This window comes from Mauremys mutica, chromosome 6 (genome assembly GCF_020497125.1).
Source record: "Mauremys mutica isolate MM-2020 ecotype Southern chromosome 6, ASM2049712v1, whole genome shotgun sequence".
Classification (NCBI taxonomy): domain Eukaryota; kingdom Metazoa; phylum Chordata; order Testudines; family Geoemydidae; genus Mauremys; species Mauremys mutica.
Window position 1 is genome coordinate 115351650 of NC_059077.1, and position 16292 is coordinate 115367941.

Genomic DNA, 16292 nt, shown 5'->3' on the forward strand with positions numbered 1-16292 from the left:
CTATTTGGTTCTGAAAAAGCTGAAGAACCACCAGCAAAAACCCTAGAAAACTGCCACTCTATGGCACCTTCCAACAAGATGAACATGCTAGAAAATATGCTAAAGACAGTCTCATAGCGCTGCTCGTTCCTAATGGGCCCTGCCTTTGGTGAAAGGTGCTACCACACACTGAGGAGGGGTGATGTGGTTGGATGCAAGAAGAAAGAATGATGTGAAAATGATTTTGCTGTGACTGACAGTCCATAGTGAAACAACTCATTCAGAGACAAACACTCTGGGGGTGGGGAGGGGAGTTTAGAGTTGGCTAACTACTAGATGCATGGAAGGATTTCCAGGCAATATTAACTTCATCATATGACCAAGGAGAATTACAGGGGTCCTTGGATGCATAAGATGGAGCTGAGGCACTGATTCGTACCCTTCTTGTGCAACTACTTGTTGAATGCCATTCTTTAAAAAGATACATTTTCAGAGAGAGGGAAAAAAATAGGACAGATGAGTTTTGCTTTTTCTGAAGATCTTTAAATTACGCATTGACTTGAACCAAAACTATAGACCAGAATCTCTTCCAGGCTTGGAAGCTCAGGCCTACTTTTACTTACATGGACCTGATTCTCATTTGTACTAACACTGCTTTACAGTATCACCCTCACATCACTATACAAACATGATTGAATCCTCAAAACTCCTGAAGAGGTATTAGAGAGGGAAACAGAGATTAAGCACCTTGTGCAAGAAAAATTGACTTTAGGCCAGAAAAAAATGCCAGGCTAATTAAGAAAAGTAGAGACCCATCTTGGTGAGGTAGGGCCAGCCAGGTAGCTGAACCTGTGAAGGTCAACGGATCAAATAATAGACAAGTGAAGCCAGGGCCTGCTCCAGCTTTTTTGCCGCTCCAAGCCGCAAAGAGAACCCCTCCACGCCCCCCGCGATCGGCGGCTGCTTTACCGTGCCGCTTCATTCTTCGGCAGCAATTCGGTGGCCGGTACTTCCCTCCGAGAGGGACTGAGGGACCTGCCACCAAAGACCCGGACATGCCGCCCTCTTCCATGGGCCGCCCCAAGCACCAGCTTGCTGCGCTGGTGCCTGGAGCCAGCCCTGAGTGAAGCCTAGATGCTTTAACTGGTCATTAAGCAAAGATGTAACTAGACTGAGCAATGCAAGCAGTAGTAGTACTAGACAGAGCCGCAGCAGCAAACAATAGTCATCTACTATCCAAGCCTTTACATCCTTGAGCTACCTCATTAAGACAACCTGTATCTCAGCAGTGCACAATCACTCTGCATTGCTGCCGAACAGACATCTATTTGATAACCTTGTGATCTTCTTGAAACAAGGAGAGCTGTCCTCACTTTCATTATGCCAACTCATGCTTTCATAGCTTTGTATAGGCCTGAGACACTGCTGGTGTAAATGGGTGCAAGTCCATTGAGACAATGGATCTGCTCCCACTTTCACCAATGGTAGATCTGGGACACCCCTTCACTCCTCGCTAAATCCTGCTGCATGTCATATTGTCACAATGGCGGTTTCTTTTTTATTACATATTTTAAGTGATACTTGTCACAATTAAGACTCTTTAAAAGTGATTAGCTTTTTGTAGTCTGATGTGGATGTATAAGGTAAATTATATCACACTCCAGATTTCTTTTAAAGGAGAAACTAGAAGAATCTCTATAGCAAAATTAGGCTGAAGAGCAACATGCAGTGTGCTGGACATGGAGTCATTTAAACAGGGATCTCGGTACATTTAGGTTTAGCAACACAGTTATCCAGACTTGGGGGGCCCAGATCCTGCAAGATGCTCCCATCTAACTCAGTGGGAGTCAAAATTACTCAACGCCTTTCAGAACCAGGCCCATTACTTCTAGAGTATTCAACAAATCTCATAGAAACTCATTAGCTATTTTTCAGTTTGTCTATAAAGGAAGTTAAGTGGTTGAAATATCCCAGGGCAAAACAGGATGTTCATTGCTAAATACCCGATGCTGGTGCCAAACTTTTCAGAAATAATTTACTGTGTAGTCATTGTTGCATCATATTGAAAACATAAGTGGAAGGCCTTTCACACTACTTGTTTTGTTCTCTCTCTAATTCTACCACTATCAGAGCTATATTTAATAACTGTACAAGCAGCATTAACAATTAATAAAGGTGAGATGGTGTAATCCCAGTCAATACTTAAAAATTAGAATAAATGCATATAGGAACTTTTGTTTGTATGTGTGTTCTCCCTAATGCTTTTATCCCGAGAATAAATATTTTGCTTTGTGAAGGCTGGTTGATGTACACTGTTGTACCCCGGGAGGAAGATTAACCACAGGTGTTGGACTCTGGTCAGACCTGCTGAGGAAATCACAGGTCCAGAGGGAGTGCAAGTCTATAGCCTGGTCTGGAGGGAGACACACACAGGTCTCTCCCATGAGAGTGGTGATGACTGGGAGTGTGAAAACTTAAGTGGATGCCTTTGAGGAAGACAATGGGTAGGGGTCAAAAGAGCAGTTAATCCTGAAACTGAGACAATGTGCAAAGTAGCTGGCTGCATTTTGTCTGCTAAACAACAAATGAAGTGCAGCAGCTTCTGCTTCCTAGAATTTCTCCCGTTGTCTATTTTTATCCTTCTGAGGTGGGCACTGAATACTCAAGACTGAGACAGGAGCTTGGGTGAACTTGCAGGAACTAGGAAATAAGTCAGAGCAGTTCTGGACATGGAAGGGGAGATTTCTGATGCACAAACGGGAATTAGGTGCCCAGTTGCTCTTCGTTCTTTTTACAGTCTTTCAGGGGCTTGGGCGAGAGTAGTTGGAACCCAAGACTTCAGTGCAAACGGACTGTCGCAGAAGATGGATTAAAACCACCTACTCGCATTGAGAAAAACACAAATACAGGAAACATTTCCCCACAGATACATAATGGCACCAGGCTTTGACCACAAGGATGCCAATTTCCATTACTTCCTTAATATTCCTGCCTTAATACATCGGTAAGATAACTGGCATACTGGGAAAAGCACTTCAAGGGAGAGTATTTTAAAATCCGCTGCACAAACAGCAAAGCTGCTTTCACAATTTACAAGTTAAATGAGGAACCTTAGTTGCATCATTTAGAAAGTGTTTCCAAATGAGACATTTACAGGGGAAGCAGCTGAGTACAACTTTGCATAGTTGGGATGACATTTTGCTAGTGGCCTCAGATACTCAAACTCCTGTTAAGGGCTTGACCGTAAATGGGAGTCTGCTGATAAAAGGAAAGCTAGTTAGAAATGCTGAGAACCAGCAAGTGATGTAAATATGGGTTCTTTGATAAGATCCTATCTTCCCCACTTAGGGCTTGTTGTTACCATTTTTCCCTACACACCCTAAACTGATCCTTAAGTAAAAAAATGTGTTACCGAAAGGCTCACAGTGATCATGTTTAAGGTGGCTAAAAAAGTTTAGGGAGATTCTTATCTACAAGCTAAATGTGGAGTAATGTGCTCCACAAAGGTGTGATTTCTAAAGTGCACAAATGTGTTGCACATTGTTTTGTGTAGAGCCTATTGGTGTGCACTAAATGTTCCCAAGTGAGCTGTAACAGTGCTTTTTTTAAACAGCACAACATTAAACAGCACCAGCACAGTCTACACTGACCAACTAACGTGCATAATATTAGTGCACTTTAGAAATACGCACCCCCATAGCGCACATTACCCCACTGTTTAAACAAGCCTTACATTAGATGCTGTAGGATTGCTTTTCTCAGATCTTGCACGTGGTATTTACAGCTCTTGCTAGAGGGAAATGTTAAAAAAACCCTCTAGGTTAGTTCCAAGACAAGTGTAATTCCAAGACTATGTGCTAGCTAGGCTAAGGGTAGTCTTGGAAGGATTTGATTTTTATTGATAAGTGTTGGTAAACATCCATTTCACTGTACACATAGATTAAAAATATTTCCATCAATGACAACAGAAATTTAGACAGGCAAAGAAAAATGCTGCTTGAAAATAAAGTTGATTTAAGGATATTGACTGTATATCTTGACACGTGATGTTGACAATTTGTATTTTAATGGTTATAAAGCTTTAACTTTCTGAATCTCAACATTACACGGTCATTAAATAATTGTCCGACACTCCCATAATTTCACACAATTGTGAAAATTTAAACAGATGAAATACAAAAAAAAGCTTAAAAATAAACATTGATATAATCTGACAAAATTATTTAAAAACTCATCAAATTCTGCCACGCCTAACTAAACCAGCTCGGGTTTGCCTACTCATACTATCATCACACCTTCACTTGCCGTGTAGACACACTCCTAAGGGCCGGGATTTTTTGTGTGCGCGCACGCACAGTGGAGCCTCAATCTTGATTGGGGCCTGTGGGGATATTACTTTACGATACATAATGCACTTCCAATCTTACTTCCCCATTCCTTATAGATAATTTAGGGTTTAACGAATAACAGAAGGTATTTGACAATTCACTTTCACCATCAAACTCAATTCAGTGGCTCTAATAAATGTACACATACTATAATGGAGCGGAATATTGTCTCAGACACTGGTCTTTAAGTTGTCTGATCATTGAATAGGTCAGAGCAAAGAAGAGCACATCCATTACCACACATGCCTTACAAACCAGCAGTGGGAAAAGAAATACAGAAAGCCATTGACCAATTATGGCAGTGCCCACTGAAGACAGATCTCCCTTCTAGGATGAGGTGGGTCTCTTAGTTTTCTAATTTCCCTTTAGAAATCCTTACATTTAATGCCCTTGTTGCCACAATTCAGCCACTGCTGCCTTTCACCAATGAAAGCTTTGTGATGGTAGGAAAGCATTACAATACTAAGAGAAACAAGGATTTATTGATTTATTTGGTCCCACGGTAGCTATATAAGCAGGGCCTGTATCCAAACACTGGCTGACCGTTAAATCCTTAAACCAATTGCCCCACCAAATATTCTGCTGCATGGCCAATACCCCTCCACACTCTATGTCCTGTCCCAATTCCAACTCAGGTAAATTACACTCTGCTGACCTAAATTCCTCCTCAGTTTCAGCAGGATATAGTGTTCAATTTCCATCCTCCATCCTAACAAGGTCCATGACATTGCTCTGGCGCAATGGCGCAGTTGTGCAATTGTGGTGGACATGAGTGCTTTACAGCTGGGGCCGGGGAAGGTAACAATTGTTTTGCAGGATGTTGAAGAGGCTGGCTCTTATGCAAAACTCTCAAATACTAACAGAATAAACCACAAATTAGTTTAATGATTAGGAGCTGACATAGCGGCTGTGAAAGTCTTGCTGAAGTGATGCAGGCTACACTGTCCTCACTGGAAGATCTTAATTTGATTGGGAAGAATGGATTTCAATAAGTTTACCCACCCCACCGCATTGTACTGCACACTCTCAAAACTCCCTTCACTGCAGTAGCTCCTACAGCATATAGTTATCTGAAAAATTTCAATAAAGAACTAGTGAGATCTCCAATGATGAGGCACTCAGGGCTTGCAAGCACATCAGGAGAACAAAAACAGTCAAAAAGCCCTAGCTACAACTAATGAATTTGTATGCAAAAGATCCCGAGTAGCTGCAAATGTTCACAATAGTTTAATAGTCAGACACTATTTATGTTTGAAAGTAAAGATGAGTTACATGTAATGATAATAAAAGTTACATGAGATTAGTTAAGTCTATCAGCTGGTCAAGACGCAATTACCTCCAGGGAAGTGAAACACACCCCTAGAAACTTCAAGGTGAAATTTCTCAGAGGGAGTTGCTAGGTCATAATTTTAATGAGAGCTGGGGAGGTGTGCACAGGAAGTCTGGTAGCTTCGGGAAGGGACAGAAAAGAGGCTGCTCACTCCTCTTCTGTATACTTTAAGCCTTCTCACTTTCTTTCACCCCCACTCTTTGCCACACTTGTTTACTCGATTACATAAACTTTCAGTCCTTGCTCCCCTGTGGTGTGTAGGAAGTGGCTTGTACCCACACTTCTGGTCCTCAGCCTGGGTCAGTAGCTGCCGGTAGATGGTGGTGCAATCGAGCTACTGGTAGGCTTACCACATGCAGCACAGTTCAGTCTCCAGCTCCTGTAGATCTGTGTTGGAGAGGGGTGACTAAGGGGTGGTGCTCACTGGGGCACTTCGCGGAGAGCAGTGCGGTAACATTGCATTATGACAATCCTTGGGGGGGTCCCTGAGGTACATATGTTTACACACCAGCCACTGCACAAGCAGTGATTGCCCAGTTTGCTGTTATTTAGAAAACCCACTAAAAAAAAAAATCAGTGATACCAAGGACAGGCTTTCCTGTTAATCAGTACAGATATTCCTGATTTTCAGGAACACATTGCTACCCTATAACGCAAGGAAAGAGTGTATTCCTTCCCGTGACTATATTGTGGGGAGTGCAATCACGATGGACGTGCTATCTTGGTGATCAAGGTTTTTCTGGGGGGGAGTAGGAATGGGAGCAGAATGTCTTGCAGCCCTAGCAAAAAAATGCAAAGGCTGGCTGCTGGTCTTCCAGAATCAGTACTTTTTCCAGATGACTGTAGCATCTAAGGGCTGTGTACAAAATTAAGAGTTACATGAGATTAGTTAAGTCTACCCAGTGGTCAAGCAGCATTTTACTCTAGGGAAGTGCAATACGCCTCAAGCTGGGGGACAGCATACAATGTATCAGGAATCACTGTTAGCATTACTCACATTAGACCTCACTACTACTGCTGTATGTCCTCTTAGCACTAGATGTCGGATATTTGTAGTGTTTTTTTAGTGACACTTTATAATTTATTTAAAATTAGATTACAACACTTGCTTGCTTAGACTCAGTGGTTAAAATAGACAAACAGGCTGAGCACTCACCACACTAGAGCAGTGTTGCTTTTAGCACAGAAAAGGGAAATGCATTCCCCTCAACTTCCCCCTACTTTGGTGTCTGCTTAAATTCATGCCCAATTACCAACGTGTAATTTAGGGCTTGCCCACAGAGGGAAAAAGTCCAGAATAGCTAGCTCGGAATAGCAATTGATGAATAGCTATTTTGCACTAATACTCTGTTTCGACACTTATTCTGCACTAAGAGTGTTTTTTTTTTCTTATGGTTAAGGATTAACAAACTGCACAAAGCCCCCTTTAGTGTGGAATAAGAGTGTCCATGTGGGATGTTATTTCACAATAGCTTTAAGTTCACACCCTAACTATTTGACACTAACTTCCCTGTGTAGACAAACCCTTACACATCACCTCTGAATTCAGCCTCATGTGTTAGAGTGAGTCTAATGCAAGTGTAACACACATTGAGGGGCTAGCAGGGAGAAGCACAGTGAGAAAAAGAACTAACAGGAGGATTTAGAAAGGTACAAGCTAAAGTAGGCCCCCCAATACAATATCTAAAGTTACACAATTTGGAACCTGGCCATGTAAGTTACACCAACTTGGTCACTCCAATCACTAAGTGGATGAAAGTAGGTATAAGGGAGTCCCAGGCCTGGTCTACCCTTAACAGATAAGGGTGTAGCTATGCCGACCTAAGTGTGAGAAAAATTCACACCCCTGAGAACTGTTGCTATGTGGACCTACCCCAGGCGAAGATATGGCTAGATCAATGGAAGAATGCTTCCACTGATGTGGCTACCACCGCTGGCAGACATGGATTACCAACAACGAAAAAACCCCTTCTGTTGGTGTAGGAAACATCTACACTGTGGTGCTACAGCAGCATAGCTATGGAACTGTACCTGTGCCACTTGGGCCATGTCTAAGCTATAGGCGCTAAGACACCACCAAGCATTTCCTCTCAAGGTGCCCTTATGGTTGATTTTCTCTCTCTCGTATAATGAAGCAGTCCCCAAATACTGTACCCATTCTGAGTTACAACATGCCTTTCCAGTCTATTGGAAACAAGGTGCTTCACCCCTCTTCTGTGTAAATTTCATGATGTTCCTATAGAATAAGTATGTTCTCTTTGAAAACGCGCACTGATCCCGTTAAATACTTTAAAACAAAGAGGTTAAGTTTAGATGGCCAAAATAGGCTATGGAAAAAAAGAAAAAATGAAAGTAAGACATCATTAGCTTTACAATTAAAAGACAAGGGGAAACCCAAAGCAATAGACAAGAACGCAGAAAAATTTAAGAGAGCACAGATGTAATGACATTTATTAAAAGGCATGCTACAACAACTAGAGTTGTTAGGAAAAGAGTTAAGTATAGATACTCAAGTAATAATCAGCAAATACACAAACTTAAAAGAAATGGAATATATTGTATGTACACAAGTTCAAATTAATCATGCACTACGCAGTTAGAAAATAGGTTTTTTAATATTTCATCTTCTTTGCATTTATAACATAAGTCATCTCAACAGACATGGAATCCTTTTCCTCCAATGCCACAAGCTGCTTTACAAATGAAAGCTGGTACTGTTGCATATCAAAATATACAAGACAATTGATGTTTATATAAAAACCATTTTTATACTTTAACTTGTTCCCAAAAACCTTTTTTGCCAGGTAAAAAAAGTTGTTACAAATATTTACAGCATTTTCTTGTGTTAGATGAACATTCTTACAAGCTGAAAAAGGGATCTTTTTGAACAGATCATGTAAAATGAGCGAATGAGTGTGACTCCGAGCTATTTTTTCTTGAATACAGTACTAAAAATAGTCCATTAACCCCTTGCCTTATCCCACACCATTTGGTTCACATTAAAATCCCATTTTCCACTAAGTGGTCCATTCACCAATAGTAGATTCAAATAAAAGGTCACTTTGCACTGGGTCTTGTTTCAGAGAGGAGCTTGAAAGAAAAGACAAGTTTTCACAAAATGTCTCAGTAAAACCAGAACAGACAGTCTTTGGTCAGAGCAATGAGGTGACATTCTGATGCAAGAATTTGCTTGGTCAGCAACTTTTATGACTTGTGCTGTTGTGGGTCTGGGATGAACTTCTGCAGAAACTGAGTAACATACCAAAAAGAATTTGAATGTGGTTGAAAAGACTAATCATTAATATGTAGGTGATTAGACTTCCACTAATACCACACATACTGTGCAGAGATCCAAGAACTGAAAAACTGTTTACGGTGCTGATATTAGCTTGCTAAGGTACAAGCTTTCCTTTACCTATGATATTATCAAGGGCTTTCAACTACACAAGCATCCCCATTTCTCAGGGGCTTCTCTGGGTACAAGTTGTCATCACCACCACAAGCAGATTATTTTTGGATTCCTGCATACAATGAATATTGCAATGGTAAAGGGAGAGGGATAACTGAAACCTTATTGAAACAGTTGCAATTAATTGTCCATACATGCAATCAGTGGGACAACATTCATTTTTAACTATATAAATACACATTTTCCTGAAAACAAGAGTATTGATTCCACTTAAGACGGAAATAGATAAGAAAAAAAACTTCAATTAAGACTATTGAAGGCACATAAACTTTGGTCCCATTTTGGTTTTTTCCTCCGTAAAACCCTGAAATTAAGTATTTTAGAAATTTTCAATTATTCTGAAATAATTCACAATTCCTAATGGTTACAATTTGCTCTGAAAAAAGATTGAGAACAGTCTTGTATATAACACACAGATCTTTAGACTACAATAGGAGTTAAAGTTCATTTAAAGAAAAAGCCCTGTGCAATCTCAAATGCTTTGTTTCAGCACAATAATAAAATATTTTAAGTCTGGCAGTTTTGCTCTCGTTAACAGACCAAGACAAAAGGTAAAGGCAAACAAAAATGGCTTTAAATGCAGTTGCACTTTCTTTCTTTCTAGTTTAAAAAATAGCAGTACATGTTAGTAGGAATACCAGAAGATAAAACAGCAAGTCTCAGAGACTCTTAGAAGAAAGCTCCACACATCCTTCTGTCTAATTAAATGTGTAGCAGAAGGAATGGACTTATTGATCATACAAACTCCAAACTGGTATATTTTTTCCAAGTGCAGCAAGTATTTACTTTTTCACATAAACAGATGTTTTCAATCTGAAGAATAGGAAATGCCAGGTAGGCAACTCTCCTTAGAAGGTGACCTTTTCAACATGTAGGCAAAGAATGGGACTCAGTGCACAAGGAATAGTGCTACCAAGGGGGCAAATGTACAAGATAAAGTCAAATTAAGAAAAAGCATAACAATTTTAAAACTTTAAAAGTTTCAGAAGTTTCTGTGAGGTTCAGCTAATTTACAAAATATTCGGACTGGCAGAAAACATACTCTAAGCACTCTGAACACAACACCATAGGTGGAGAAGTTTTGTTCTGGTTAGTTCCTGCAGTATGGCCTTTACTTATTAAAATTTCTTTGTGTTTAAACAAAAATGGAAAAACAAAATTCTGCTTCTGAATGTTTTTGGTACGTGTATTCAGGATCTGACCAATAAAAATAAATTTGAATATTCTGCATTAGAACTTTTGGATTTAAAAGAGTCTATATTTCAAAGATCACAATCTCTCGTAAGCCTTGATCATGCAGGGAACTCTGCATCTATGCCAGCGGTCTGCCTACACAGAGCTACTTAGGGTTGCCAACCTTTCAGGATTGTCCTGGAGTCTCCAGGAATTCAAGATTGATCTTTAATTAAAAAGTATATCATGTGATGAAACCTCCAGGAATATGTCCAACCAAAATTGGCAACCCTAGATCTGCTCCTTGTCAAATTAAGGACTTAGGTTTGTAGATAAATTTCTCAATTTTGGCCTGATCTCTCCCTAAAGAAATATCTTACTAAACGAGAGACTATTTTTGTTTGTTTGGAAATATACAAGGAAACAAAATAAATTTGATAGAGCTTTAACCAGAACTCTGAATTTAAAAGCAAACAAATTAAAATGTACTGCTATTTTTTAAATTTGTGATATGTCTGCACCTTATGTAAAAGAGTCCTCCCACAGAGACATAATCTTTAACAAGTACACAAACCTAAAAATAAGTTGATAGGGATAACACTACAGATCAACAGCAAAAACGAATGACTGAAAATACAGGATAAATGTATGACAAAACAAAAGCACACTGAATATAGAAATATCCACCCTCCAGATTTTTTCTTTTAAAGAAACAAAACATCAGAAATCTGTGCCAACATGTAAGCTGTAGGCCTCTACAATTCAAACTGCAAATAGTCCAGAACTGACTTTATCCATATACTAAGCGTAGCTACATTTTTAAAGTTAAACATGTTCTTCCATTTTTAATACCACACCAAAAATCCCTCATCTTTTCAGATTAGTTCAAGCATTCCCACCTTCTGTTATAGGGTCAATAAATTAAAACGCATGTCATGTGCATATTTGTATACACACACAGCATATTATACACACAGTATACTCACTCACGCCACTCATTATTATACATGCCAATACTAGTACTCAAACTTAAAAGGTTGCTTTTCCTGGCTTCAATTACATTCATCTCCAGTATAATTCCTTTCCCTGGTAGCAGCAATTCTTAAAAAAAAAAAAAAAAAATCACCAGTGTTGGCCAAGTTACATGGGCAATGTTTTAATAAATTATGTAGATGTCATCAACAAGTGCAATAAGGAGCATATTCATTATGGCCCAATTCATCAAGGTACACGTGTCTGAAAGCCCTAAGAATAGTCCCACTGACATCAGTGAAACTACTTGTGATGCAAAATGTGTTAAAATACCTTGCTGAAGCAGGGCCTACCTGAAAATGAAGGGTGCTAGGTTCTACTAGAAAAATCAACCTAATGCAGTGTTTTATTTTAAGATAATGTTGTGGAACCAAGGAATCCCACACATTTTTGTGAATTATGAAGAAACTAGCTTGAAGTTTTCCCACATGGGATCAGCTACTTGAAGGTGGCCAGAGAGATGATCACAAATGCCAAAAATTACTCCTCATACTTCTCCCTTGTCTCTTTACATCTTTCAGTAAATAAATATATTTGAAAATATTTACTCATTGTGTGCACACCTCCTACGCAATATACACATCTATCTCGATAGACATACCTGCTGTCAAACAATGTTTATATTACAATAAAATGTATAGAGTTTTGCCAACTTCATCATTCTGATCAGCCTACTGTACTACATAAAAAGCAATATAACGTAGGAAGCCAAGTCAATAACCTGCTCCTAATCCTATCATTCTACAGAAATTTTTGAAACAATGTATCTTACTTCTGTGTCAGGATGGTTACTCAGTTTTTGCTACAGAGACCATCATCCTCCTATAAGTGTGGATCTATAAATTTGCAGAATTGTCCCTGTCTGACAATCCTCAACTGGGATTAGGGAAAGAAAATATAGATTTAATGAAAAACCAAGATGAATGAGTGCCACAGACCATTACAGCAGAAAAACTTTACATCTTTTCTACTTTCATAGCAGTTACAAAAGCAGAAATAAACAACCATTTATGTTTGAGAGGAACAGTTCTTTAAAAACTCGATCAAATTTCTGCGGACATAACTTCTAAAAAGGATATTTCTTTTTATAAAAAAATTAATATTGTTTAATACAATCATAGAAATAACTTTAAAATTTATACCTACATTCAACAAAAATAGTAAGAATTGCATCTCAACTTGCTCTCCAAACAGAAGTGGACATTCAGTATTGAAGTTATGATATTTATGAAGGAAAGCAAGTCAACCTTTTAGTACTGTAAACTCAGTACTGAGGGGAAAAAAGGAATCCTGAGACAAAATATTATGAAACATTAGATAAGATCCAGAAACTGGAATTAATTTTTTACAGCCAAATATTGGTGTCAGCCAACTGTAACCAGGTAAATTTGAAGAGGCCTACAGGATGTGCACTGAGTTATCCTTCTTCCCACCTCCCCATCTCTACACCAAAGCACCAAAAATTTGAATTCAGACTATTACTTATTGAAAAAACATTTTTAAAATCACAATGAAAACACTTAAAAACTAATCGATCAAGAAAAAAATCTCTCACCAAGCCCACAATACAGTTTTCAAGATACTTTAGATAAAACTCTAAGCTATTGTATCATAAGCACATAATAAGGCACATAATAAGAAATTAAGTAAATACACAGTAATTCTGATTTAAGTATTAGAGATTATAGTGGTACAAAAAACCCTTGAGGTTAATTTTTTTTTTCTAAAGACGACCTTACCAAAAATAACTTTTTAAAAATTTGTCAAACCATATGATAGACCTGAATATTTTCCTTAAGACTGTAAACATTTTTTTTCTGAAAAGAAATGTTAAAAACTGTGTGAAATCAGGACTATTTTCTCCTTGCAATTGCTCCAAAGTTATATTACACAACATCATTTCATGGTAAAAAACTCAAAAATCTGAAGCTTTCATTCCATAATTCTATTCCTAGCTACAAGTGTCAATGATACCACATTTCAAAAGATCTCATTTATTTTGATTTTACTTTACTCCAGGGAGAGACAAGGCACTGCCTTTCCTCCAATAATTTCACCTCCACAAACAATTGCAGATTTTTAAAAAATGCATAAGCTATTCAGAAAGATCAGCCAAAATATGGATATACCATTCAATAAAATAAATATTGTTCAATAGATATTCATTGTATAAGCTTGCTTTTCATTGAGAAACTCAAGCACTCTTTCACATTTAAATTAGTGTTTAATCCGTACAGAGGAGTAGATTTAGTATTTCATCTGAAGCATTCTTTCAATGGTATATTTTAAAGAGGCTTGGAAATGTTGTGTAAGGCTAATTTGGAACAAAAACTAAAAGGGTGTTCCTGAAATATAATTCAAAGGAGGGAATTTGACTATAAATATTGTTGCTAAAGATTAATTCCATAGAAGAAACTGTTTCTGGAGGAATATTAAACCTATGACCACATTACTGGCAGAAAACAAATGAAAAGATCATCCCTTGATTCTTTACTGTGTACACGAATACACATGAACATAAAACTCAGCATGAGTTTTTCTTTTCTTTTTTCTTTTTTTAAGAGGCAAGAGTTGGTCTTAGCTGTTTCAGTCTCTGTCTGAAGGTTTTACTGAAAGTGTGGTGCAGTCTTAATAGGAAAGTTCACAGAAAAGTCAGATTGTAGATTTGGAGAAAGAAACTCTGAGGTGATGGTTTTCCCCAAGGTCATGATTATGAAGCTCAATGAGAGCCTGGATTGCTTCTTCCACAGTGCCCAACTGGATGAGAGCCATTTTCCGATCTTTCCTGAAGTTCAACAGAAGAACAAAATTAATTCTAACCAATTCCTGATTACACCAACACCTCCCAAAAAACTGATAGTGTTTTTCAGCCACTGTATTATCTGCTGAGACTTCTGTATAATAAAAGAATCAGAACAAGAGATGTACCTACTAAAACAAAAATAGAAGCAGACAGAACTATATAAATCTTCAAGCAGATGGCCTGCTGTGGTCCCACTTCGTTCCAGGATCCTGTTGCATATCAAAAGCTAAAAAGGATAAATATTTATGGCTGGAAGGCCTCTAAGGAGAGTTTAAGTGTTGGCCATTTGAAAGGAGTCATTCTTGCCTATGAATCGATATTCAATCGATGCTCCAAAATAGTGCTACAGGACACTGTACTGCTGCAACTGATACCTTTCAGATGAGATTTTAGACCCCATAGTTCTTTAAAATGAACAGGGGAGTTATTTCTAGTGCTCTGTCTAAATTTCAATTTGTGCATCTACATCCTGTCATAAAAGAGTCCCGTGTAATACTAGTTGGATACTATATTATACTTCATTTTCTGTCAGTACTGTACAGTGTTAGGATCCATGGTTTAACAAAGCCCTGGCTGGGATGGTTTACCTGGGGATGGTCCTGCTTTGAGCCGAGGGTTGAACATTCCTGAGGTCTCTTCCAACCCTAATCTTCTATGATTTAACAGTTTGCTAAAACTCCCTGCAAAGGTAGTTATATCTTTGTCCATAAAATTTCTTCACATACACAGTTTCTATACATAAAAACAGTTCACTATCCTTCAGGATTAAAGTTTCTATAATAAAATTATTAAATGCTCTAATCTGCTCTGACAACTTACTGGAAGAATTTGAAGGCTTTCACAGTACATCCAGTATCTGCAAAAAGGTTCTTCAGGTCATCAACAGTAACTGAAGGTCTAAAACAAAAAAAATGTTCCAATTAATTATAATCCTGTTATAGATTTTATACTCTCTCTGTTCTTTTGAACTTCCATTTCAGGCTTCCTATGAAAAGTTTGACAGTCCAAGGTCCAAATTTTGCTTTGATCAATTTAAGTCAGTACAAAGTCTGGCCCCATGTGTCAAGACTTTTATATTGTGACTTAACATTTCAGTGTTCTACAGATTCCCAAGACAACACTCAGGCTTTCCCCCTGCATTGTTCACAAATGCAACTGCATGGAATTCATTCAGAACTCTGATTTCTAATCTAAGAAAAATCTATTTTAGAATTATAAATTAAGCTGATTTGGACATTTTTACTTTTCAAAGTATGTTTTATTTAAAATGTGGTCCTTTGAATATAGCTTTGGTAAGGTGTCCCTCCACCCACCTCCCTTTCTGAAACAATGTTCCTTTAAAATAATGTTATGTACAACCACAGTTGCAGTGTTAAGGAAGCTTGTCTAAGAATTGATGGCATTAACTAGCTCAGTTTTTCTTTTTCTTGCTCACTTTCTGGTTCTGATGTTCTAGCACAATGCTGCAATATTAGAGGTTACTAATTCTCCAGAAAGATAACAAGCTAGTTTGGATTCCATCTCCTAATGTTCAGTCTAAATTCTGTCAGATGCCCTTTAAAATGGTAGAGAGAAAAAAGAAAAAGAAACAGTGGCTTAAAACAATCATATGTGTATTCACCATTCCTACATGCACAGTCATTACATAGAAATAATGTTCATTGTATAATATGACTATTGTATGTTGTTATTTAGCAAAGTCTAGTAACAGGTCTTCAAGAACTTTGCCTTCAGCACAGATCTACAATGTTGGATATGCAAAAAATATCTGTACAGCAGACTAACAGAGAAAAACAGGTTGCAGCCACGTAGTTATTGCTGAGTGCATTATAAGGACTCGATCTTCTTAAAACTGAATTTGTCCCTTTCAGGAGTTACAGAAGTAACTGTCACAGGACTTTGTCACTGTTAAAGCTATATTTGGAAATGAATGCACTGAAAATGCTTTGGTTAAAAAGCAATACAGACACTGCAACCTATTCTTATGGTTTCCGAACACAGGGAACAGAATCACTAAATCTTAGCAAACAGAAAAAGGCAAAGGAAAATATTCAGACCTGTGTCAAGCTACAGATGTTTTAAAAAAATAAAAAAAATAAAAAAAACCCTCATTTTTTA

General features: G+C 38.1%; 1 protein-coding gene across 2 annotated transcripts in view; it reads right to left on the reverse strand.

Moving 5' to 3' along the window:
• Nucleotides 1-8293: 8293 nt before the first annotated feature.
• The window catches only part of PTBP3 (polypyrimidine tract binding protein 3), a 106951-nt gene continuing 98952 nt past the window's right edge, over nt 8294-16292 (reverse strand). For both annotated transcript variants that reach the window (XM_045020781.1, XM_045020780.1), the window contains 2 exons: nt 14994-15071; nt 8294-14156 (listed from right to left, as the gene is read on the reverse strand). In XM_045020781.1, the coding sequence (XP_044876716.1) occupies nt 14024-14156; nt 14994-15071 (211 nt within the window). In that variant the 3' untranslated portion in view covers nt 8294-14023. The remainder of the gene's footprint in view (nt 14157-14993; nt 15072-16292) is intronic.